General features: G+C 49.8%; 1 protein-coding gene across 1 annotated transcript; it reads left to right on the forward strand.

Moving 5' to 3' along the window:
• The first annotated feature begins 322 nt into the window (after window positions 1–322).
• RNPEP (arginyl aminopeptidase) lies at window positions 323–22,515 on the forward strand. Its single transcript, XM_075064956.1, has 11 exons — window positions 323–362; window positions 3,927–4,068; window positions 8,295–8,446; window positions 11,350–11,466; window positions 11,633–11,868; window positions 13,078–13,191; window positions 14,839–14,951; window positions 18,246–18,354; window positions 19,916–20,140; window positions 21,056–21,198; window positions 22,145–22,515. Exons 2-11 carry the CDS (start codon window positions 3,976–3,978, stop codon window positions 22,307–22,309), a joined length of 1,467 nt encoding a protein of 488 aa, XP_074921057.1. The 5' UTR covers window positions 323–362; window positions 3,927–3,975; the 3' UTR covers window positions 22,310–22,515.
• The last annotated feature ends 4,029 nt before the right edge of the window (window positions 22,516–26,544 follow it).

Consider the following 26,544-nt stretch of genomic DNA (forward strand, 5'->3'; position numbering starts at 1 on the left):
GTGGCCTCCGCCTGCAGCGCGGGAGTAGCTTCGAGCTGCAGCACCTGCACCTGGCGCTGCGCGTGGCCTTCGGGCCCGCCGGGCCCGGGCAGCTGGAGGCGCTCAGGACCCGGCATGGAGCGGCTGCTGCCTGTCGTGGACGGGCGCGGCCGAGTGATGCCTGGACTCGCACCCCCAGCCTGGCCGTGCGCGTGCGTGGGGCTGGCGGGCCGCCGACGGGGACTCCGCGGCCGCTGCGCGTCAGAGAGCGCTCCCTTCGCCGTACTACGGCTCGGCGCTGCGCGCTTCCTGCCCGGCCGCGTGCGCGCCGGGGGAAGTGCCTGGCGCTGGAACATCGTACAACTCACGGGCGACGGGCCGGGGGGAGTCGTGCGCCGCCGGGGCAGGCTGCTAGTCCTCACTGGGTCCGGGGTCTCTGCCCCTAGTCCCCTCGCTGGGCCTTGAGTCCTTGCCCCTAAGTTCCCTCGCTTGCACCCTCCAGCCTGTTCCCTAGTCTGATGCTGTCCTCTGGCTCCCTGCCCCCCAAACCTCTCATCTCGCTTGCGTCCCCCCTCCCTGGCCCAACTTCTCGTCTTCGCTTGTACCCCCTGACCCCTCACTAGGCCCTGGGGTCCCTGCCCCTGAGTTCCCTGGCTGCCCCCCAGTCCCCTTGCTGCCCCCTGGCCCCTTGGGTCCCTGCCCCCTAGTCCCCTCACTGCCCCCTGGCCCCTCACTGGACCCTGGGGTCCCTGTCACTGAGTTCCCTGACTGCCCTCCAAGCTTGTCCCGTAGTCTCCTTGCTGCTCCCCTGACCCCTTGCTGGGCCCTGGGATCCCTGCCCTCTAGTCCCTTTGCTGCCCCCTATACTGACCCCTCACTGCCTCCCTGAGCTTCTGACTTCCTGATTTCCTTGCTGACCTCCACTGTGACCCTTTGCTGCTCCCCTAGACTTCTGATCCCACAGTCCCCTTGCTGCATCTCTGAGTCTTCCTAGTTCCTTTGCTACCCCCACTCCCCCGCTGCCTATCCTCTAGTCCACTTGCTGCCCTGCACCCTGACCCTGGGCCTCCTCCATCCTAATTTCTTTGCCTTGCCTTTCCTCCCTGGGGAAAGATCTCCAATCTGTCAGTCTCCCCAGTCGCTAAGGTGCTGCCCACCTGTTTTGTCTCAGACTTTCTCCCTGAAAGCTCCTGGCTTGCAGGTGGCAGGCACTTTAGAGGGGAAAGCTCCTGCACTGCCAGCAGCTGGCTCATGGCAGAGCAGAGGGGATGTAGATACCAAAGGCTGAATTCATAGCTCCCTGTACCGAGCGGCACTGTTTACAGCAGTGCAAAGTGGGTGCAAAACACGTCCCAGACAGTGGTGTGGCAGTGTTTGGCCCACAGTATGCACTGGAGTAAATGACGACACTGGGTGTGAGGCAGTGACCAGTCTGGCTTGAAAGAAGAGTAGAGGAGGGATCTGGAGCCAAGTCCAAAGTGTGATTTAGCTTGGCTCCTATGAGGTTGTTGGAGGATAGAGATCTGGAAAGCAAGGAGCTGCAGTGAGAAAAGGGAGTGATCGAGGCCTGAAAGGGGTGGTGAGGGGGAACCAGGATAGCCATATTTAAAGGTGTGACTTGCAAACATATGCCTGAAAGGTCAGGGTGACAGCAAGATTATGTAAAGTGGCGGGTAGGTGGGAGAGAAGGAATTGTGGGTAAGGGGGGAGGTGTGCCCTTTCTCCAGTGTAGCCTCTTTGCACGTATTTAGCTGCAGGGTGGTGAGTTTGCTTGGTCAGGACTGGCAGAGTGTGGCCAGGCAGGAGGGTGGAAGTTCTGTATTATTCAAGGTTGAAGCTAGAGATCAGAGAAAGCAAAGCAGGGGAGGAGGAAACTACCCTTTCCCATCCCCTTGTGCTCTCTTCAAGTCCCTAGCTCAGGCTCCAGTGATGCTAACCCTGATTACAATGAATCACCTCCTTTTGGTAAATCTAGGCAGCGACAGGTTCCCAAAGAATGGAGTGTGGACGAGTTCCAGCCCATGAACTCAATCCCCTGCTAGGAAACACTAATTGATAGTAACCCTCAGCAAGAACTTCAGTTTTGGTTTCTCTTGAGCGTCTGATTCCCCCTGGGACCAGGCCCAAACTGCTCCCAGCTGAAGGGTCCTGTTACTTTCTGTGCGTTTGCAGTCTGGGATCACTGACAAGCTTTCTGGTTCCAGCCTTGTCTAGCAAGTTTAATTTCCCGGTAGCAATCTCATAACCCTTTTTCCAAACCCCACCCAATCCTTGGGCAGGAAGGGAGTGGGGTGTTACCTGCCTCCAGAAGGCTGGGTCTGCTCAAGGAAATGTGCTGCGATGATCTGCCTTTTAGAGAATAGAAGTGCCAGAGTCTTGCATTTGTCAAGAGTTAAAGTGAAAGTGTCTCTGTCCCTGCAAAGAACAGGACTCAGGGTTATTTTGTTGGCTTATTTATCCCAGACCCACCCAGCAACCTGGCTTCTTTCAACAGTTAAATGAAGGCCTTCAAGTTGTTTGTGAGAAAAGAGCTAATACAAATGGATGAGCTGTAGTAATTCTGAATGATAAATGCTGAGAATAAAAACTTCATGGCTAGGAAAGAGCCACCCAGCTGGAATGAGAGAGGAGCGGATCCAAACCCGTGCTTATGCTTGGAGGGCCAGCAATAACTGCTGATTCATTTGCTTTTTTGCGTCTTTTTGCTTCCTAGTTTGGGGCAGGAAGTGGAAATGCTGTGGCAGCATGTGTGAGCCTGAGAGTAACTGCCTGTTTCCAGCTTGGTCAAAAGCAAGAGGCTTTGTAAATGTTGAGCTCCTGTCTTCGTGGTCAGAGTTGAGAGAAGCAGCTGATTTCGTAGGAGTCTTAGCCATTTTTTTTTTGTTTTTTAGATTTTTCACTTCTATTGTCTAATTTCTGCCCATCTGGATTCAAAGGGGGATTTCAGTCTCACTGAGGCAGGCTCTTGATCACGCCGGCCTAAATTTGGAGGAACTTCTCTGATTTCAGTAGAGTTAATCTAGGTTTACACAAGAGTAAATGAAATCAGAAGTCAGCCCAGAATAATACCCCTTACTAAGCTTACTTCTTGTTTTGTTTTCTTAAAGCATATTGTACATCTGAGTGGTTCTTAGGCCTTGTCTGCACTGAACAGGGTTTGCCGGTATAGCAAGCTGGCTGTCCGCTCTAGGGGAGACGTACCTTATGCTTGTTCCTCAAATAAAATAAGTGTACTGGAAAAAGGATTCGTTTGCTAGTGTAACTTGCACCTACCTTAGGGCTTTTGCCAGTAGAGCTGTCATTTGGGAGGGTATGATTTTTTTGCACACTCCTGCCAGTAAAACTTTCTAGTGTAGATCAGGCCTAGCGCCTCCCTGGGAAAATCACTGATGTGCTGAAGTCCATTTACTGCTATAGCTCGTTTCATTTCGGGAGCAGGGAGAATTTAAACCAACAAAAAAACTCTTGCTGCTATGAGCTGTCTCCCCACTAGGGCAGTTTGCCAGTGTGGCTAATACATGTATATTTGTGCTGCCAAACCCTTTCTAGTGGAGATAAGGCCTGGGTGTGGGCTGTACATCCCGGGGAGAGCTTGATCAATTTACAGCTTCCTTAAACTACTTAGTGGGGTTTGACTACGCAGGGAAATGGAGTATCATTATATGGCTGTAGTGATGCTGGTAGAATGAGCGAGTCTAACTTACTCTTGTTTGATTTTTTTACTGACTTTCCCTCTCCTTATTCTTCCTGCTGCTCCAGATGTCCTGGCTGGACTCTTTCCAAACAGCCCAGAAGGAGAAGCCTTTCCTTTATACCTCTGGCTTTCCTGTGCTCAACAGGTCCTTTTTCCCCGGCTTTCACACTCCAGCAATGAAAAGCACCTGTTCTGCAAAAATCCAGGTAAAGTCTCCCATCCCTCACCTGGAGCTGTCTCTTGTCTCTCATCAGGTTTGTTGGCTCACTCCAGAGCAGACAGCAGGGAAGCAAAAGCCTTATATGTACACACAAGGCCAGGCTGTTCTCAATAGAAGTTTTTTCCCGTGTTTTGACACCCCTGCAGTTAAAAGTACATATTCAGCCACTGTAAAGGTAAGCAGGAAAGGCATGTGTGTGTGAAATAGATCGTTGTGCAAACTGTATTTAGGATAGAAAATTCATTTATCAAGAGGGCATCCGTTTCTAGGCATTGGAAGGAGAAATCTTAGTAAGCTGTCTCTTCAGCCAGCTAACTGTATTAAAACAGAACTTTGGGAAGTGCTGTGAATGTTTGTCACCTATGTCTGAGATTCAGCACAGCCGAAAGGCCCTGATCCTCATGCAGAGCCCGTTGGTCAGAGTCCTCCATGTGGACTCTGTCATGTCATGCTGCTCCCAGCATGTGCTGCTCCTGCTCCTTGTTTGCCAAGCATAACACAGTTACCTTCTGATCCCTCCTTAAAAGTGACCTGCAAAGGACACTTGAATAAAACAATTGTGCTTTGAGTCTCTCTCGCTTTTTAAATGAATAAAGAAGGGCCTGAAAGGGCTTTTGGGGTGAGGGGGTGGAAGGAGATGTCTTTTCTGATGGCAGAGGCATTGTTTTTTCTCTTTAAGTTTAGAAATAACCAGCATGTCAAGTCTGGTCTTCCTTGGTTTTGCTAGAGCACCTCTGGCTGGGAGTGGGTTTGGAGTCAGCGTATTGCAAGCTCTTCCATCTTATAGAGGGGAGAGTGCTGAATCTTTTACACAGTGGTACTCGATCCAAAATATGTATGGGCAAATGCAGTTAAGTTAGTGTTAACAAATCTCTCACTGGCCCTTTGTGATGGGACGAGTGTCTTCCAAACATTTAAAAAATAGAAACAAACTGGCTTCCTCCCAGCACATAGAGAAGTAGCTTGATTGGTTTATAGGGGATTTTGAGCTTTGTTCATGTGCGTTATTGAGGGAAAGTGAATTTAAAGTGCTGATTGTGTGCTGAAACCTATGCATGGTTCCTGTGGGGCACAGCTGTTATGGGTGGTCGTGATTGTCGTGAGAGAGATGGTTCTCTCTGGTACCCAGGGCCAATCTCGCAGAAGTCTTGGAATATCAGGGCAGTGTCCTATATCCAGGGAGGAACCAGAATGGCGTGGTAGAGGGGCAGGGATGGTATGATATTTAGCAGAGGTGGTTTTTACCCAGTAAAATGGTTTTTTTACTGCACTGAGAAGAACTCATTATTTTAAAAACTGTTTCATTAATCCTCACCACGTATTACGTATTCAAATTGTGGTTCCACTGGGCAGTAGGTTTAGAGATTAATTCAGGGTTGTACGAATACTAATATATGTAATTATAATACAGACGTTGGAATGGCTCTGCATATTTTGGTTTGGTATTTTCTCAATGAAGTTATACATGTCATGACTCATTTCAGTTTTCACTGTCATACAAACAAAAGTCAAAAACATTCACTGATGAGAACAACAGTAATGCAGAGAAGGCTCGAAGCATTAAGCAATCAGAAGCATGCGGAATTGCTGATTACCAGTCCTGGTCCATTTCACCATGCAGCAGTCTGTCACAGAAGACCAATGCAGTGGATCCACTGAGCCTGTTCCTCAGTTCTGAATGGATGTATCCAAAGCTGGAAAAAAATTGTCCTATGCTTGTTGAACTTGCAGGACACTGATGCAATTGCCACACCCCCAGTTCTATGAAGTCAGATGGGATATCAGCATTCTTTAGATTTTTTCCACTCTGTTAGAGGAAATGTTTTCCTTGATAGCGTCTGAAGATGTTGATTTTTGGAGTTTTTACTTTAAATATAAGTAAATATGGCAGAAACTTGGGATTTTTGCTGAGCAACCACTGCCTTGCATTTTTTTTTTTTGTTTTTGTTCAGTTGACAATTTCTTCTCTGCATGTTTTAGATGAAGGAGGTTGGCCAGCGTGTACATGGGTAAGTGCCTCCTGAAATCTTTGTGTACTACACAGAGCAGAAGCACAAATCTTCATTTATCAGTAGAGCCACCATATTCACATGCAGCATCGTTCTTAAAGGGTCCCTTTGGAGTGTGTCAAGTGCCATAGCAGCTGAGTTCAACTGACCGATCAAGTTCTTTGCTTTTCAGTAAATCTCTTAATTATTATTTATACTGATGACTCAGTCTTCAAGTTCTGCATCAAGATCACTCGCAATCCTGAGATGTGACCGATTTTTAACATATATTTCCATCCATATTGGTTGACTGTTCCATTGTGCGTCCCCGGGGACTTGAGGTTTTACAGATCCTTGGCATTCTTTTAACGAGGCTGATAGTGATTACGAAAGTACTTTTGTAAATCTGCACCATGTGTCATCAAAGCATGTGGTTTAAGGTCTTGTCCGAGTGGATTTAGCCAATGTCCTACACATCCATATGTAACCAAGTGTCGTCATCTTGTTCCGAATCACTTCTTGTATTTTGCATCTTTTTCTCATTGTCAGGCAGCTCTTAACAACACAACCGTACCGTTCATTTGTAAATGCCTTGCCTTTTCTTGCCAGTGTAGCACAGTACTTTCCAGTTTTCTCATTGCTTCCAGTGTGAACTGCTTATGCATAACCACCGTTTTCCCTATCTGCACCCAGTTCGTTATCACTGCGCACGTTACTCCATACAGTTTGTATTAATGTAACTGCTTCTCCATGCAGTTCGGTGTGTGCTTCCACCTTCAAGCCAGCGTCAGGAACTGTGTCTAGCAGTTCTCCTGCTGCCTGCTTTTGACTGGGTGCATTGTAGCCTGGCCTTAGCTAGCTTGTCGGAAAAGTTGGACGCTCAATAACAGAAAAGGGACTACGACAGCCATAAAAACTTGTGCAATCTTCAAGGCTATTTTTTGTTTCAGTTCGGGAGGAGTTTTTGTTACAGACGCATCCCTTTGTGGTTGAAAAACTGTGATACTTCCTCCTCGTCTTTGCCCAACCTGGAGCTGGCTTTCTTTTATTGTACTTGGCAATGGTAGTGCAGTATTACCTTTTATCCTCCTAATGTGATTCTAATACTTTTACATGTTTTACATGTTTAACCAACGTCCGTGATTCTCATGTCTGTTTTTTACTGAAAGGTGGTAGCTGAGAGTTTGTTTCCAATAACTCAGCCAGCATTGCTAATATATCAAGATAGAGGTTAACTCCTCAGCCTGAAATACTGCATTCAGCACACACCAGGAGGCCAGCGGCTGTGGCTGCTGTTGGGTCCATCACTCTGAGTTCTCTTTTGATCACTGCCAACTGGATATGGCTACACGCACACTTTACAGCGCTGCAACTTTTGCGCTCAGGGGTGTGAAAAAACACCCCCCTGAGCGCTGCAAGATACAGCGCTGTAAAGCGTCAGTGTAATCAGGGCGGCAGCGCTGGGAGCGCGGCTCCCAGTGCTGCACGCTACACCCGTAGAGGATGTGGTTTACATGCAGTGCTGGGAGAGCTCTCTCCCAGCGCTGCCACTCCGACCACACTCTCACTTGCTTTGAAATTCCAAGTGTAGCCATACCTTAATTACCTACAGAAGGGATGGGGAAGAACTTTGATCACACATTTAAATGCAGCTCACTGCAAGGCAGGTGCTTCTTTACCTGCTGCTCTGTTATTGCCTGCCTGCAAGGCACCCACCTTAGTTGAAATTGGAGCAACAAATCTTATTTATGTAGGGTCTTAGGCAGCACTGCAAGTGCATGAGGCACTTAACAAAACAGTGCAAGAGTCTCTCTGACGGTTTACGATATAACACAGGAGACGGGACAGCAGCACAGGTAGAGGAGACAGTGATAAGATTACTGGGGATGAAAGGAACCCACAGAGGATTCAAGAGAGAGGTGTGTTTTAAAAGTGTCCTGAAAAATAAATAAAAGAACAAAAGCCCTGGGCTGTGCCCTTTTCCCCCAGGGTATGTTACGCTCAGGATTTTGGGTGGGGAAGGGCTGACTGTTATAAATGGGAACGTTAAAATGGGTCAGGATATGTCCATGTGATAACACAGTGGCGCAAAGCTTGTGCTGCGTGTGGAGCTGGACAGGTTCTCCGAACCCTCGTATTCGGAGTTCTGTAAATTATCCTCCTTTGTGGTGGTGGTCCTAAGGGAGCCACCCCCTTTGCCTCCACTTGTGTGTCAGGAGAAGCCTGAATGCTTTCCCCTGCATTAAAAGGGGTTTGAGATCCAGGTAGCAGGAGCATTGTTGATGGGAGCTTGATTCTGGGAATACTCATCCTGGTCACAAAGCAGTCAAGTTAGCTCAAATCCACCCCTAATGTGTGCAGTGTGACCCTGCCTGCCCTGATGGAGGCTGTTTACAAGTGTCTCTGTTGCTAGGTCCCTGAAGGCTTCACAGCTGTGATGAGTGCCACCACCTGGGAGAAGCAGGAGAAAGACAACACGTTCACCTTCAAGATGTCCCAGCCAATCCCGTCCTACCTGATCGCCTTGGCTGTCGGCGACATAGTTTCTGCTGAAGTCGGACCTCGGTAAGAGGCTGCCCTCTTATTCACAGGAGGAGGATCATGCATTCAGTTATAACAAAGCTTGTTGCCTTGGTTATAGCTTAGGTCTGAAGGGTTTGCCTCCCTAACGAGCATATCTACTATCCATCCCCGTGTTTGAGGGGAGCTCTTCCCCTGCCTCAACTCTGTGTGAACACTGGGTAAAACTCTCCACTCTAGGCTCCCATGCACTGTGGTGTTCCCCTGATAGCTGTCTTTTCCACACTATCTGTCTTGCAGCATGTCTGCACCCTGTCCTGCCAGCCATTCATGAGCCCAGAGAGTCTTGCATGAGAATAGAATTAACTGTGGGTTCTTTGTTACTATAAATCTGGGTCAAAACCAACCTAGTCATCTAAAACTTTGTTGCTGCTCTGCCAGTCGTTAGCAGGTTATCAATTCTCATGCTCAGCAGGGGACTTCGTAACCCCTAAAATCAAAAGACAGTAGCAGATTATACCTCTCCAGTCTGAGTAGTGCATCTGTGGCTTTTAGTATGCCCCAGATTATCTCATTACGGATCACCTCTCATTCCTTGTCCTGGGCAAGTTTTTTTTTCTCCTTTCTGGGCAGAGGGGAATGCAGCTTCAAAGTGGTGCTGTGGAATTGCACTCCTGAGCCCTGTTGTCCAGCTCTGTACCTTGCTTTGAATGTGTTCCCCAAAGTCACCTACGCAGAGGGCTCTTAAAACATATATACTGTTGGGTCCCGGGCACACGGGAGTCTGGCCACTCCTGCTTAAGGGGAATAAGTCCCCCATTTTTTTTTCTAGCTCCTTTAATTCATAGATTCATGGACCAGAAAAAATCATTGAGTGTGACTTCAAACCTTGCTTGAGCCTTGTTATTAAGGACTAAAGATTAAATTAACAACACCTGCAGTAAATGTCTCATTAGCCTCGTATATGGCCAGACCTTCATTCTTCTTTGGTTGAAAGTCCATTAACTGTTAAAACTTCCCAGTTCTACACATTCAGCAAAATGCCTTAACTTTTTTTTTGTAGTAGAGAGTGATGGCAGGCCGGGCCTAGTCAGGCATTTTTCAAATGAAATTTGGGAAGGTCTCCTTAATATGCAAGGAAGTTAGAAAGCAAGCTGCACTATCATGGAATATCAGGGTTGGAAGGGACCTCTGGAGGTCATCTAGTCCCACCCCCTGCTCAAAGCAGGATGGACCAATCCCCAACTAAATCATCCCAGCCAGGACTTTGTCAAGCCTGACCATAGATCTGTAAATCACCGGAGTCTGAGCACGTTGCCTAAGGCTTCTGAAGGAAAGAAAGTACTGAGCTAGCTTAAGCTTTGCTGTGAATCCCCAGACTGTGGCTACTTACTGAGAAAAGAGAGCTAATGGAAGAGGTGTCTCCTTTTAAGAAAAAAACAGAGCTGTTGGCGATGCTGGTGGATAGTCTGGTGACTCTAACCTGGGTTCCCAGGCAAAGGAGCGTAAACAAAGATTTGAACAATACACTGGGATAAGGGTAACCAGATAGTCAACCAGCGGCCATGCCACTGTCCCCATCGGCACCCTATGAGTCAGTGACAGCGTCGATCAAAGTGATAACTTGTGTGCATTTTCCAAAAGGTCCTTTGCTATGCTGGGAAAACAAATGACCAGAGGGTGCGGTGGCTGAGATAAGTGGTTACAGGAAAGGCTTTCCTCTAGGGTTGGTTTCTGCTCAGCTTTTGTGATGGTGTAACTCTGTCGGTTAGGGCATGATTTTACTGACATTAATACAGATATAGCTTATTTCCCTTCCCCTATGGGAATAAGCTACCCCAGGATAAACACTTAACATTGGTATGATTGTGCCCACATGAGAGGAGATTGTACCAATGATCAGTATAGAGAAAGCTGGACAACTTGTTGGCAAGGACAAGGCCTTGGAATGGGGTGAGTTCTCCAGCGTGCGGCTCTGGAGCTTCGGGGTGGGGATTGTTACATCTATTAATGACCTGGAGGAGGTAGTAGGCACAGAGATGAGGATAGAGCTGTTCTGGTTATTGGGGGATTGAGTCCCTTGGGGCTTTGAGGAGCTTGACAGCAAGTGAAATGTCTTTAAAACTTAGCTTTGATTTTTTTCCCCCATCCTCTCCCTACCATGCATCACGTCCATCCTAGGGGGCTAAAGACCTGTGGACAATGTGGAGGCTGCAGGAAGCCTTATGAATTCTAATAGAATCATAGAAGATCAGGGTTGGAAGGGATCTCAGGAGGTCATCTAGTCCAACCCCCTGCTCAAAGCAGGACCAATTCCCAGCTAAATCATCCCAGTCAGGGCTTTGTCAAGCCTGACCTTAAAAACCTCTAAGGAAGGAGATTCCATCACCTCCCTAGGGAATCCATTCCAGTGCTTCACCACCCTCCTAGTGAAATAGTGTTTCTTAATATTCGACCTAGACTTAGACCTCCCCCAATAACCATTTCTCGTAACCACATGAAGCCTGCAAGCTTCAGACCCAGGAGCCTAGTCAACTTGAATGTCACGCTTCCATCTAGAAGCCATGTTCTTACAAGACCCTGGTTGCAGACAGCTTGGAGCAAGCACGTTTCCTCGTGTTAGGTTTTTCCTTTCCCTTGTGTGTTTGGCAGCATGTTGTATAGAGTCTGTTTGCTGAGCTGTAGTTCTCACTGCAGAGGAGAGTCGCCAGCAGCAACAGCAGATGTGGAACTGAGCAGGCAGAAGTGTGCTGATGTTGGGGCTGGGGGTGGGGAGGAGGAGTGGGGCTGAGTTGGTTCCAAGGCTGGGTTTGGGGTGTCAGCCTTCCACACAGGTTAGAATCATACCAGCTCTCCTAACTGAGTTACCGTGCAGCACTCTTGGGAAGGGCGAGGCTCAGTCTGCCCTGTCTTTGTTGCAATCAGGATTGTTTCTTCGCTCTCCCTAGGAGTCGTGTGTGGGCTGAGCCCTGTCTGATCGAGGCAGCCAGGAAGGAGTACGATGGTGTGATCGAAGAATTCCTGGCGGTGGGGGAGAAGCTCTTTGGACCATATGTTTGGGGCAGGTACGGCTCACCTGATTGGAGGGCACTGGGGTGCTCTGGATGGCTTCGGTTCCTTCAGGTGCCTCACTCAGTCTTCACGTTAGGGCTGGGGAGGGAGAGTCACCCGGGCGCTCTCCGGGGATGGGGGAGATGGTTCCTTACTGACCACTCTGCCTGCCTTCCCTAGATACGACATTCTCTTCATGCCGCCTTCTTTCCCCTTCGGCGGGATGGAGAACCCCTGCATCACCTTCGTGACCCCCTGCCTGTTGGCTGGAGACCGCTCCCTGGTGGACGTCGTCATCCATGAGATCTCCCACAGCTGGTTTGGCAATCTGGTCACCAACGCCAACTGGGGCGAGTTCTGGCTGAACGAGGGCTTCACCATGTACGCCCAGAGGAGGATCTCCACCGTCGTCTATGGTGAGGGCCCAGCCCCTGGCCTCTGCTGCAAGGACCCAGTCCTGCCATCCAGCCTCTGCAGGCAGAGCTGTGCCCTGGCTGGAGGCCTATTGATGTCACTAGTGCTCAGTGCTGCACAGATCAGAGGGCTGGGCCAGGCCTACGTTCTGTAGCTTGACACATTTCATGGCAGCGTCTGGGGATCTGCACCGGCTCCTAAAATATCTGAGACGTGATAGGGTCGTGTAGGGTGACTGGGGGAGGAAAGGGGTTGGACTGTCTTTTCTGCTTTTTTTAAAAGAGGCTTTTTCTACCTTTTGTATAGATTAGAAATTCCAGTCTTGTCTGCTGTGAGCTGCTGGAGCGTGGTGGGGGATAGCCAGACATGAAGGAAGTAAAACCTGGCTGAGATGGGGGTGTGATCTTTATTCAGATTCTTTGAGTCTTTAGTTAACACCTGTTTAACGCAAATGCCATGGAAATGAGCTACTTATGAGCTAGGTGGTATTTTTATTTATGTATCAAAAGATTTAAACCGGTTTGGCACAAACACACTTTTTCCTGGTCACACTGTAAGAGATTAGACCTTCTAACTTGAGATGTTTGCATAATTCTGTCAGGTGGCAGCTGTAAATTTAACTGGTGATGGGGGCACACTCGCTTTTCCAAATGTTTGTTTCAGAATGCTTCATTTGCAGTGTAAGAAAATTCTTTCTTCTCAGTTCACTCTTTCCTTGCCCTCAGTAAAACACATGTAGGTAAATTCTACAGGTCAGCATTTTGGTGTAGTTGTCTAGTGACTTCTAAAAGTACCTTTCAAACAAGTGGTGGAGGCTGGCCTTGTGGCTGAGTCTTGGGAAGGCCGGGGCTCTCAAGAGATACTCTGTGAAGGACTCACTCCTAGATCTTCATTCCAAAGCACAAAGCTGGCAGGGCAGAGCTCCTCTAGTTTGTAAGGTTGCTTGACCCTGGCAGGCAGTCATAGCAGGCAGCACATGCCCCGAAAAACCACGGTACACCCCTTCGCTGCACTGATTTCTTCTTCCTCTAGCTCTCTCTCTCTGAATTAGCTATGCTTCTGCTCCAGGAGCAGTGATTGCTTTGCCCTCTTGCTGGCCTTTGAAGTAGGGGCAGCCCCGAAGGAACTTTAGAGGGCAGTTTGCCTTCCTCCCCGGCTCTGATGGGAAAGTGCAGTTTCTCAATGCCAAGTCTCTGTCGTCTTCTCATCAGGTGCTGCTTACACCTGCCTTGAAGCAGCCACAGGAAGGGCCCTGCTGCGCCAACACATGGACAACACGGGAGAAGATCACCCTCTAAACAAGCTCAGGGTGAAAATCGAGCCAGGTCTGTGCTATCTCCAATACCCCACTGCAGAGTACCCGGTGGGGGATACAGGTCTCTGCATCTACAGTAATAGTGCTTAAGGATTGCAATAACTAGGGTGTGTCGAGAATAGACTATAAAGCGGCATATAGATTGCGTACAGTGCGGCTATCAACATTCATCGGTATAGTCCAATCATCTTGCTACTGTTTAACATGAAGGCTACTTATTAGTAACAGTGTTATTTATAAACGCAGCAAAGAGTCCTGTGACACCTTATAGACTAACAGACGTATTGGAGCATGAGCTTTCGTGGGTGAATACCCACTTCATTGGATGCATGTAGTAGAAATTTCCAGAGGCAGGTATATATATGCAAGCAAGGATAGGCTGGAGATAACAAGGTTAGTTCAATCAGGGAGGATTCAATCAGGCCCTCTTCTAGCAGTTGAAGGGCGAACACCAAGGGAGGAGAAACTGCTTTTGTAGTTGGCTAGCCATTTACAGTCTTTGTTTAATCCTGAGCCGGTGGTGTCATATTTGCAGATGAACTGAAGCTCAGCAGTTTCTCTTTGAAGTCTGGTCCTGTTATTTACAGAGTACCGTAGGCGTGATCAAAGTCCCAAGCCTTAGTAGTAAGTTTATATACTGAAGGCAAATTTAAAGGAAGAGGCTATAGATGAACCAGAATTTACACAGTGGATGTCTCAGGTTAGGCACCGCAAGAAGTGCCCTGGATTTTCTGAAGGCCGTTGACATCCGTCACAGCTGTGGGTGCTCAGCAATTCTGAAAATCAGGCCACTCTTACATGAGTGCCTTAAACATGGGTTAAACACCTGGTTTTTTTTTATGCTGTGCCTTTACTCTTGTTTTAGATAAAAGCTTTGAGTAGCCCTGACATTCATAGCACTGAATGACAGGCAGCGGTTGATAGAAGAACATGCAGTTAGCAAAACAACCTCAATATTTTTACCTTCCCTTTGCAAGGCGATGTGCCAGTTTTCATGAAGTTAAAGCATCATGAAAACTTTGAGTGTCCATAAAGCCTGAGGTTTTGGAGCTCAGCCACTTCAGAGTTCCAGATAAACAAACAAGGTGCTCTTGTTAAAATTTGAAATAAGGGTGAATTTTTATTCTGTACTGAGAATCGGTGTGATCAATTTCCTTCAAACTTTGCGAGCCCCCCCCCCCCCCCAAAAAAAAAAAAAAACTCAGCTGGCTTGAGAGTGATCTGCCAGTCTCCAGGCGAAGAAGAGGTTTCTGGCCAGGGACTGAAAAGCACATTTATAATAGCAGCCTGGCTGCATCCTCAGCTTTCTCCGTAATCACATGTAACTGAGTAAATTTCTGTGCCTTCTTGGTTGCATCCCTAGCAAAGAAGGTGGCTGGTCTCTAGGAGGATTGAGGCAGTGGATGAGCAGGGGGAAAGTCTACTGTGCATAGCATTCCCTGTATGTCTCCATGAATTACACAGGGTGGTTCGGATCTGAACCAGGGCGGTGCTGGGTGGAGGGGTCAGAGGCCACTGCCCTTTTGTGCTTCATGTTGGAGGTGAGGGGCAGCTTCTGGGGTTGAAGAATAGGAATCTAAGTAAATTGGAAGAGTTTGTTTTAAATGGTGGTTTCTTTCGTAAAGCTCAGGCCCCTGTCATGTCTTTGACCCACTAGGCGTTGACCCTGATGACACTTACAACGAGACCCCCTATGAGAAGGGCTACTGTTTTGTGTCCTACCTGGCGCACCTCGTGGGAGACCAGAGCAAGTTTGATGCTTTCTTGCAGGTACGGGGTGTGGGTTTGCTGGCTTCTGCCTAAGGAGCTCTATGTGCAGGGATGCACAGGGCTTGGAGGCAGGGAAACTCACTCCCTCTAGCGTGTTTGTTAGCAAGGCTTCTTTCCTGCCTGTTGGTACATAAGTGAGAGCATCACAGGTTCTTGGTACTTTCTGAGCTTGCAAATAATGCCACCATCCCCAAGACCAAAGCTGTCCCTTCTGCCTTGGGCTGGGACTCTCCTGGGTTACCTGAAGCCCTGTATAGATCAGAACTGCAGGTTGCAAACCTAGCATTAATGTTCAGTATGAGAACCCAAGCGCTTGAAGTGAGGAAACATAGTTAAGACTGAAGGCCAGTTTAGGTTTTAATGCCTTGGGCCATGGCTACACTGGCGTTTTACAGCGCTGCAACTTTCTCGCTCGGTTGTGATCTCCTAGCGCTGCAAGCTAATCCCCATGAGGAGGTGGAGTACGTGCAGCTGAGAGCTCTCTCCCAGCGCTGGCACTGCGACCACACTCGAAACTTCAAAGCGCTGCCATGGCAGCGCTCCCGCGGCAGCGCTTTGAAGTTTCGAGTGTAGCCATACCCTTGACTTATGGAGTCTCTTCATACCTTCCACATTGTACTAGCTTATACAGTAAGCAGCACTCGTTAAATGTGGTTTGATTAGATCTTGAGAAGATGTACAAAGCAAGCCAAGCTTGAAGAAAATTCCTTTAGTACAGTTTGAAGTTGTGGGTGCTTAAAGCCGAGCAGTCTGGAGCAGGAAGGTCTCAGGTCAAGGACTTTTCCCTGCGTTAGATGCTCTCATCCCCCCAGACCCACACATTAGCCTGGAATCTATCAGGAAAACTGAATGAGAGCTTCAGCTGATGGCTCTTAATATTCAGAGAACGAAAACCCAGGCCTTGCGCAGCATGGTCTGGCTGGCAATGGGACTAGTGCCACTGGGCAGCTGAGTTAGCACCTCTCCTGAGCAGTCAGTGCAGCCTCTGGCTTCAGTAGTAAAGGGTTCTATAGCATCTGTCACCTAATGATTTTGACAGGTTTCCAGGCTCTCTCTTTGCTTTGTATCCTGCCCTGCAGAGTCATTTTTGGACACGCACACTTTTGCTGTGGCAGCCATTTCAATTTAAAAAAAAAATTAGGGGGAGTATTAGGATTGCTTGTGTTTCACATTTAGAAACATTTAAAAAGTTTTAAGGATAGAGGGGAAAAAAGAGAAGTCTCTTCAGAACAAAATAGGCTTTATGCATATTAAGGCCCTTTTGCATAAAGTTTAGTAAACAGGAGTAAAGTGTTAAGACAAATAAGACAAATTTTTCTTTTAGGAGGAAAATATTTGTATGTGTTTAGGTTATTTTGAAATAGTCTGAATGCCAGATGTCTTTAGAGAAAAATAATTGTAAGACGTTAAATAAAGACATTAAATATTGGTAATAGAACTTTTAGAGAAAATGGGGGGTAAACAAGACACAAAGTGAGAGAGAGGCTGTAGAACAGCCAAGAAAAGCAAAAACCTTTCAGCTGGTAACAGAGTGAGAAGCTGCAGAGAAGGTTTTAAAACAGGAGGAGAAGAGAGCCTGTGTCACTGACCAAGTGGCAGAGAGAAGCCTGTGACTGTCACTAGTCAAATGCCAGTAATTCCAGGTCAGCCTTGAACAAGCCACACCTCTTGGCTGTGCCAATCAGAAGCTATTCTTTAGACATGTCATAGAATTGCGTTTTCCTGAACCAATCATAATGCGCCAAGAGGTAATTGACCATTGGACTGTTTCAAAAATGTATCTCTCAAACAAATAAAAGAAAAGACAAATGCTGTACATACCCCAAGTTTTTGTAGCAATACACCAAATTTTTTTTAAAGTGTTCTTGATTTTTTAAAAAGTTTTGCCTAATGGAAAACTGCTCTAAAAACTTATTACTTATGAACTGTAAAGAGAGCTTTAGATTTACATGCTTTATATAAAACACAGGTTGACAAATGAAAAACTAGCTTATGGAAAACATACTTTTTATCAGAGCTAAAAATGCTATTTCTCTGCCACATCCTTTTTCTTTCCTAACTTATTTAAAAATGTAAATGCTGTAAAACCAAGTAAAATTTTAATACATAAACTTTTAAAACACCAGTCAAAAGGAGCATGCATATAGATTTCTTTATTTACAAAATGTATCTAAATTTAACAGATGTCCTTATTTGTGTTTTAGTTTTGTGCCAGGATTACGTTACCTCTTTTTACATAAAGCCTTCAACATTTGTCTAGAAAAACGGTAGAAAGAACTTTATGAAAGTTGTGTGCAAATTGGTTCAGGAAAATGCCATTCTGAAACACACATCCAAGCAGTCCTAATGCTCCCCATAAAAACAATAACAAAAAAAAATAATTCAAAATGACACGATGGGAAATGTGAACACACCCAAAAATGAGACCGGAAGGTGGGACATAAAGCAGAAAAGGAGTGTGGGAACCTGTCAAAATTATATGGTGATGAATGCTATAGAGCCCTTTACTATTAGTGTCAAAGGCCACTCAGGGCATGGGGAAGCATGTTCTTGTGGGCTAAGTACGGGACAGTGCAGGGCAGAGAGTATAGGGCGTCTGTATTCTAATTCCAGCTCCTGCGTCATGTCTTGTTTCCCCCTGTACAATGTGGATAAAAGGCCATCCCCGCACATGGGGCTTAGGGGCCTGGTGAGCTGATGTCTGGGAAGCACTCTAGTGATGGTGAGTAGGATTTAGAGAGGAGGGCAAGAGAATGGGATACAGGAGGGAATGAAGGGAACAGAACAGAAGATTGAGAGTCAGTGGCCAGGCACATGGGGGGTTGCGGGGAGGGGGCAAGTACTTGAGAAAAGACTAGATGTGGGGAAAAAACCATGAGACTAGGCTGGAAGGAAGAGGAGGGGGAACAAGATGACCAGCTGGGCATCTTTCAGCCATAGTTGCCAACACATATGCACGCGGTTGGGAGGGGGGAGCAGGCTTCAATGCCAAACAGCTGGCCTCATTTCTCCCAGCATAGGGGGGCTGCTGGTGACTGTCACCTCAGGAAATAAAAGGAATTGGCCAAGGTTGGGATGTGGGGATTAGAGAACCCTGTCACGGAGCTTCCCTGTGTGCGCCAGGGCCGTCAGAATGGGCAGGAATTGGCTAAATGTGAGGGGGGGAGAGGCTGGGGGTCCAATTAACAACTGGAAGTGGAAACAGAATTGTTTAAAGTAATTTGACTTAAGCCCTGTGGGTCTGCGCTGGTCTTGCCTTCGTGGAGCGTAAGTATGAGCACCCTGTCCCTGCAGGCCTACGTGAACCAGTTCAAGTTCCAGAGTATCATGGCTGACGACGCCCTGGAGTTCTTTCTGGAGTACTTCCCGGAGCTGAAGAAGAAAGGCGTGGCCACCATTCCAGGTCAGTATTGCTGTCAAGTCTCAGATCTCCTTCCAGGCACTGAAGAGCCGCCGCTTCCTTGTCCCAAGTGCTGGGGACTCACCAAAACCAGAGAGAAACCTTCATATGGGACTCAGTAGTAACCAGCAACTGCAGCTTGTTCCGATTGCCCCTTCTCCAAGGCTCGAATTGGACCAGGTCAGTGACCCAGCACTGCCTGAGGCTGCCCCCGCCTTCTCCAGAATCTCAGCTTCACTTTTATTTTTTTTTAAAGTTTAGTTTCTTATCTAGCACCTGTAGCTGTATCTCTAGCTATGGATTTTAGCCCCTTTTCCTTATCTGTATTCCCTCACCCTACTAATGTTGGGGTGCCCTTTGCCCGTAGGTTACTGGGACTTTCCCTCAAGTTTATTAGCATGTACACCAATGAGTTACCATGGCATTCGTGTGATTGGACATCTGTGGATGTTCCTAACTTAAAATATCTAAGGCTGGTATAAACTGGCATCTTGTGGTTACCTACATATTTATAACACGACTCTATCTTGTGATGTTTTGTGATATAGGGTCATTTTGGGTTACTTAGGTCCCATCTTTAGTGTAGCCAAACAAACTAGGGTCCATGGCCTGTTGTCTTGATGGGCTTGAAACATGTAGGCTTTTGCCTTAGTGCCTTAATCCACACCTATCCCTTATTTAGCGTATGGCCAGATACCTTCAGGAGCATAGCTGGCTACAAACCCATGGTGCCAAAGAAACCTTCAAAATGGAAGTGGCATGTAGCCAAAGCAGAAATGCTGGCCTGAATTTGCAGAGAGCCTGAAACGATCAATCCAACATGGGAGCTGTCCCTTCATCTCAATGGGATGTTAACTCAGATGCCCATTGATGGGTTATGGGCGGAGCTAAGGACAGGACCGTTATTACTTTTCCCTCTCCTTAAAATTGAGCCCTGCTACTCTGGCCCTACCAGTCAGGTGTTACTCTGTTTTACATGCTCACTGCTGTGTACTCTTGCATTTATTTGCCAGATGCTAATGCACTGCCTCAGCTTTCCCCACAGAGGGCTGATTCCAGGACTAAGTCCACTTGCTTCCTGCCCTCCTCCCCCTCGCCCTTCTGATTAGAACTGGGGTAATAAGACGTCATCCACAGAACTAATAACTAATTAGGGTTTCAGTAACACCTTTCGCAGATCCGCGCATTCCCATTGCTTTCAGGGGGGTGACATAGGATAGAACCTGTTACATGGGATGATGCGTTAGATAGAAAGAACTCAGCTTGACTCTCAGATCCCAGGCTGTTAACACAGTCACTTGTAAGCTCAGCACAGTTTAGGCAATGAGAGATGATAACTGTAGCACTCCCACGATGCAGTTTTACCAAGGAGATGGAGCTTAGAAACCAATCTCTCCATTCTCAACTTCTCCTGTGTTTGCTGTTGCTCTGTGCGACCGCTTGGGCACACTGGCATGCGACAGAATCCAGCTCCACTGCAGCTCCTGCCTGCTCTGAGCATGCTTATTTTGGGAGGTGGCTTGAGTGATGAGTCCAGCTTCTTCTCTCCTCTTCTCCGCTGCAGGCTTTGAGTTTGATCGGTGGCTGAACACACCCGGCTGGCCCCCTTACCTGCCTGACCTTTCCCCGGGAGAGACGCTCATGAAGCCAGCAGAGGAGCTGGCAGAACTCTGGGCAGCCAGCATTTTGAACATGGAGGCGATCAAAGCTGTGGACATCTCTGCCTGGAAAACCTACCAGCTCGTCTTCTTCCTGGATAAGATCTTGCAGAAATCCCCTTTGCCAGACAGTAAGGACCAGTAACCTCCTCTGGGCAGGGCGTGAGTTGGGTACAACCGGTGGGCTCTGTAAAGCAGTGAAGCCTTAATGCAAACCCTACCACGGTGTAGAAGCATGCTGGGTACTAGCACCAGCGACTTCCAGTACAGTCAGTTAGGTGGGGAGACATGCGCCAGGCAACGTGCCTCCAACCTTGCTGCAGCCAGGGGTGCATGCACCAAGAGCCAGTTCAGCCAACCTGTCCCACGATGGGAGTCCAGTGGCTGGGCTTTAGTTTTGCTTTCGGGGAGATGCCACCATCTCTTCAATAACTGAGTGGGGAGGGAAGATCAGGGCTGTGTGTTGGGGCCTTGCCACCTGCCTAGGATCAAAGAGAGAAATGACTGACTGCAAGTTGGGATAGCAGAACTTCACCCCCAAGGAAGCACCCTGCGTTCACTGCTGTGTACTGGTCTCCATCTCTCCAGAGCTCTGGTCCCTCTGCCTGCCAGAGCCAGCTGTGAAGTGTGTGCAGTCATTGGCTCCTTTGCTTGTGAACCTTTCTCCCCCCTCCCCGCCACCGCTGAGTCTGAATGCCTGATGTAACCTGCTGAGTGCCTCTTGCTTTGGCTTAGCAATGATTACACCAGGCCCACTGGCTGCAACATGCTCGTGTCTCTGGTATGGAGTGTGGAGGAAATCTTTGTTCGATGACTCGTTAGTGACATGTCCTGACTCTGTGTGCCTTGGGCGTGTGCTCTGTTAAACTTTCACCATCTCTTTGAAGGCACATGGTGCCTGGACCACGTGCGTGCAGCTTTGCTGAGTTGCAACCAGTGGCATTTTCAGCTTGTTCTTGCTGACTGTACCCGAGTAAGTGCTAATGATGCTAGTTTCCGTGTGTCTGAGTCTGGCTGGGCTGACACGCCTGCTGTTCACTTACCAGCAAACGTGGCGAAGCTGAGTGAGATGTATCCGAAGATCTCCAAAGCGCAGAACGCCGAGCTGCGCCTCCGCTGGTGCCAGATTGTCCTCAAGAACAATCACGAGCCCGAGTTTGGCAAAGTCAAGGACTTCCTTCACAGCCAGGTTTGTGGGTAATGCCGTTGCCAGCTCCGTGGGGCTGCGAGTGCATCAACCAAAGACCAAGCCCTGCTTTAGCACCACATGCAGCGTTACAGGGAACGCCCTGTTCTGCCCGGAGCCCTGTTGCACGTTGTCTTTGGTTTTAGGCGTACATTTAAGGCCACAAGCACTTCCCTAAACCCCTTTGCAGTCAGTGGGATTTAAGCACGTGCTGCTTAAAGTCAGCACGTGCTTAATGTTTTTGCTGAATTGAGGCCAGAAACGGAGAGCACATTGAAGAAGAGAGAGCAGCGATAGACAGTGGGGTGTACATGCAGCATGGATGAGTGCCATTGGACCCATAACTGCATTTTCCTGACTCCAGTGCTTATGTGCCACCAGGTTTTTTTAAGTGTGGGAAGAGCTGAGCGGGACAGAATTTCATGGGGTTTAGGAACTACCTGAGAGAGGGGGCTGTAGGTTCTTGTACAAACAGGTGCTGCCCTCTCTGTCTGCTCTCACTCTTCTAACCTGTTTGCAAACCTTCCAAAGGTGCTAGTCCTGAGCAAGGACTGTCCAGGTCACTTGCTCTTGTAATTCTGCCATTTTCTGTTGCCCACTTCTAAAAGACGGGGGGTTAGAGTTTGTTACATGGGGAAAACTGGTTCTGCACGAGCACACCCAGGTGTGTTTGCACACCCACGTGTATGCTTTCCAGACGTTACACACTTGGATTTGGCTAACGTTTTCTGTGTGCAGCATTTCTGGCTGAGGTCAAGCCTGGGGGATGTCGGTTGGAAGGGGGACTGTCTCAGGGAGCTGTGGGCGTGTTAACGCAGAGGTTCTATGGGAAATTCTTCTCCAGCCTTAGTGACAGAGCGGTTCCTATGCAGAGCACTGTAATTCATGGCTCCAGTCGTGTCTTCTAGGTCCTAACCTCCATATGGCCTTTGCGATTTGTGCCTTGCAGGGGAAGCAGAAATACACCCTCCCCATCTACCGTGCCATGTGGAGCGGCTCAGAGTCCGCCCGGGCGCTGGCTGTGGAGACTTTCTCAGCCACGGCCCCTCAGCTGCACGTCAACGTCCAGAACTACGTCAAGAAGATCCTGGCTTCTGAGCCAGGGCGGACCTAGCGGCTTGTCCCAGAGAGACGCAGGCAGCAGGGCCTCGTGCCACTTCCTCAGCTCTGCTGTATCCGTCCCAGTGATCCAGGAGGCCGCTCCCCATTGGAGCTGCACTTCTGGGCCTGCCTGAGGCTCCATCCCCCGGCTGGTGCGAACCCTCGTGGCCCCCTCGCTCACTGGCACAGATTTAGTTTTATTAAACACTTTGTCATTTGTATTCTGCCTGGTGGCTAGACCCAGTCCCCATGCTACAGGTGGCTTTATCCCTCATGCTAAGCACTAGCAAGTGTTTTCCTGCCAGGGGGTGAGATCCCAGGGCCCACGGGCTGCACAGCACAGGGGTCCTAACGAGGCAGGGACCATGGTGGTCCTTGCTGTGCTCTGGTAGCCACTGGTGGCCTTCCATCTCTCAGGGCTATAGAGACCTGGTTCCTGTGCATGCCTGCTCCCTGCCCCCAGGTGCTGGGTCGCATACTGTGGGCTGTCAGCCCAGGGGCCCCTGCTCCTTGCCTCCCGCTAAGAGCCCAGGTGCTGTCTGATGGCTTGGGAGAGTGGGCAGGGGAGGGGATTCACCCACTGACAGCAGGGTATTTTCTTTCAGTGCTGGGGGGGGGAAAGGGTGATGGATCCTGCACAAGGGGGGGCCCCTCTGACTCCTCACTCACTAGATTGGGTCCCATCTCCCTCATTCCCCCCAGCCCTGCTGCACCCATCCATCTTCCAGCACAGGGTCCCCTCTTCTCCACCTCATTGGTGGGGCTCATCCACTCCATGCCCCACCACGGCCTGGCCTGTGTTCTGGTTGAGAGCACGCTCCCAGGTGGGGGTTTGAACAGCTCTAGGCCCCAGCCCTGGGAAGTGGCAGCAGCTCTGCCAAAGCTGGGCAGTTTGCTTCCTTTTGTGTGGCAACATGGAGGAAGCAGTGTTATTTCTCTGGGAGGCTCTGCTATGTCCTTGCAGACAGCGGCTGTTCCCTCCCTGTCCTGGGTGGCTCTGCATTTGCCAGAAGCTGGCAGAGCCCCTCAGTGTCCCTCCAGTTGCTCCTTTTATTGTAGCTGGTGATCAGACCCTGAGGTTTGAGGCACTTGCATCAGAGGAAGGAGCCCCAGGCTGACAGGCCCAAGGGGAGCTGGTGCGCTCTGATTTGGATGCAGCCAAGGAGAAGGGTCAGGGCAATTTCAGGCCTGTGCCCAGCACTGCGAGGGAAATGCTGGGGATGTGCTGAGTGTCCACCATGACGCAGGGCTCAGTGGGGGTGGGGATATGGATTCAGACCATCTGCCCATTTACCATTAGTACAGCTGGAAGGAAGGATCACTGATTTCTGGCAAGGCCACACTCCAGTAGGGAAACCTTCTCCTGTCACCAGACGCTCAGTGAGGGGGTGGGGGACTGGTTCTTACTGTGATCTCTGGCCCAGCGATCTAGCTGGTGTGCTAAGAGAAGCCAGGCTCCGTCTTGGCATTGTGGTTTCATTGCTGATTGAGTGAGGGGCCGTGCAGCAGCGATGGGCCATACCCTGGGTGTAGCTGCCAGTGCTCAGCCAAGCAAATGAATGAGCCCCTGTAGAGTGGGATGCTCCCCCCACACCACGGCCAGTTAATGAGCCTGGTGCAAAGCTGAGGGGAGATCAGGCAAGGACAGGAGGTCAGCAGCCCTGCCTCATTAAACTGACCTGGCTCCCAAGCTGTTTTCTCTCCACTGAGCTTTTCCAAGGCCACGGGAGGAGTTCGCATACCTCTTCCCCAAAGCTCTTGCTGTGTGCGCAGAAGCGGCTCCAACCTCCCTCCCTGCCTGGCTCTGGGAAGGCTGACCAGCCGCCTGGGGCAGAAGGGGCCCAGCCGGCACAGCAGTGATGCTTGGGACGGGAGGAGAGTGCCCCGCAGGTGGGGCACCTGCTCTGAGACTGACACCAGCAGGCTCTGCCAGCCTGCCCGCCCAGCAACAGCCTGGCTCTGAGCAGGGTCAGCTGTGGTGTGCAGCATCTTTGCTCTCCCAGGGCAGTTGGGTCTGGGTGTACCAGAGCTGGGAGTTCTGTTCCCCTCGCCCAGTGCCCTATGCTCCAGGCTCTGCTAGCACTCCCCAGCCAGCCTGGTGCAGGCAGGGCCTGGCACAGCCAGCTCGACAGGCTGGTGCACACAGCAGAGTAGGTTATTGCTGAGCTCTGTTGTGGGCAGCAGGTGGTGCCCACGGCCTGGCATGATGCATCCAGTGCTGCTCATCCATGGGCCCAGCCCTGTGGCTTCATAGGCAGGCAGTGGCTCTCCCTGGGGTGGGGCTAAGCCCCCAACTGGATCTTTTATTAGCTTCTCTCTCAGGCCTGTGGCCTGCGTGGAGGGAGGGGACAGTGGCAGAGAGCCATGGCCTGGCACGATGCCTTGACCCTCAGGGCCCCATGCTTTGCTAACTGTTCCTGGGGCAGTAGGATTGCCACCTCTGAGGCACAGAGAAACCAGCCACTGACTGTGACCCTGTGCCACAGCCTGACCCTCCTCTCTCTCCATTAGCCTGACCCTTTGACTGTGAGCGCCTATACCCACCCCATCCCAGGAGTCTCAGCCCTTGAGGGAGCCCCCTACCATCTTTTCCCAGGAACCCCTGCCTTCCCCACCTCGCTCCTTACCCTGTCCTCCCTGGTGAGGAGTCTTGCGCTCAGCTGATGGGTCTGTCTTGCTTCCCGGACCGTCCCTGGGGCCGAGAAGAGCCACATGGCTTCAGCAGCTGGCATGCTGCCTGTATGCAGAGTGGGACCTGGGTGCCAGCCAGGCTGTGACGGGCTCCCGGCCGTGATGGGCACAGCTAGTAGTTAAGGTCACTGCATGTGCAGCCAAGTGCACAAAGCGAAAAGCCCAGCACATTACATCCCATGGCCAGCAAAGCAGTAGAAAAACTTGCAGGGGACAACCCTAAGAGGCTGCCATAAATCCCCCTCTGCCCCCTCCTGCCTCTGGTGTCTTCAGTGCCATGGGGAGCTGGAGTGGTTGGGCTGGGTGGTTAGTTATGATGGCTGGTTTATTAGGAGAAATGTAGGTGTCTGGGGGACACTGGCACTGATTTCCTAGTCCCCTGCATCATCCAGTGCTATTAATCCTGACAGAACTGCCACAAGCAACATCTAACCTGTCCCCTTTGGGCCAGGGAGCCCAGCCAAGTTCTGCCCAAGGCTGTAGCTCGCAGGCCAGCAAGCGGGAAGGATGTGATTGAGCTAAACAGCCCTGTGTGGAGGTAGTTCCAGATCCATAAACCTCTCTACTTGCTGTAGCCGCTAGGGGGTGTGAGAGAGCCACGCTGTGTTCGTGTGGGTTCCACAAGCACATAGTTTGGCATGCTCCTCCTGAAGGGCGGCGTGGCTGAGGTTTGGCTGCCTTAGGTCAGGGCTCTGGGTTCTGTCCCAAGCTCTGCCTGCTGTGACCCTGTGCAAGCTCTGAGGAGAGCCATAGTTGCCTCCCCAAGGGTAGCAGTATATGGCCTTGGTTAATGTGAAGGGCTCAGAGTAGCTCACAGAAGAGCTGGGACAAGAGCTGATGCTCCCTTGGATGTCGGTAGCTCAGGGCCTCTTTCCCTCAGCTACAGGGCACTGTGCAGAGAAGGTGCCCTCTTTCTACCCTAAATTGCATGGAGCACTTTGCTCATGGTGCTTTGACAGGAGCGCCTGCAGCAGGGGCAGGTGAGAGCTAGCAGGGCTGCCTGCCCAGCCAGCTGCCTGCTCAACCAGCTGCCTGGAGGGGTGGGAGGGTCATAGAATATCAGGGTTGGAAGGGACCTCAGGAGGTCACCTAGTCCAACCCCCTGCTCAAAGCAGGACCAATCCCCCACTAAATCATCCCAGTCTGACCTTAAAAACCTCTAAGGAAGGAGATTCTATCACCTCCCTAGGTAACCCATTCCAGTGATTCACCCCTCTGTTAGTGAAAATTTTTCCTAATATCCAGCCTAGACCTCCCTGTAAGCATGTGGGACTCACCATGGCGGTGCCTCCTGCTGGTCTCTGTCAGGAATCAGCTTGTCCAGCTTACAGAGTGCCCTCTGTAGGCCGGTGATCTGCCTTACCGCTCGGCCTTCATGTCCCTCCTGGACTTGGTGCACCATTATCTGGGGTGCTGTCCCCTGGCCATATACCCCTCAGTCTCAGGGTCTCCCCTCCCCAGGGAACCCTGTCTCCACCTCACTTCAGTTGTAGGCTACTGCCAGTCACCAACTAGCCCCCACACCCTGGAGCAGACTGCAGCGTCAGCCACTGATCA

The sequence above is a fragment of the Chelonoidis abingdonii genome, chromosome 4 (assembly GCF_003597395.2).
Source record: "Chelonoidis abingdonii isolate Lonesome George chromosome 4, CheloAbing_2.0, whole genome shotgun sequence".
NCBI lineage: Eukaryota > Metazoa > Chordata > Testudines > Testudinidae > Chelonoidis > Chelonoidis abingdonii.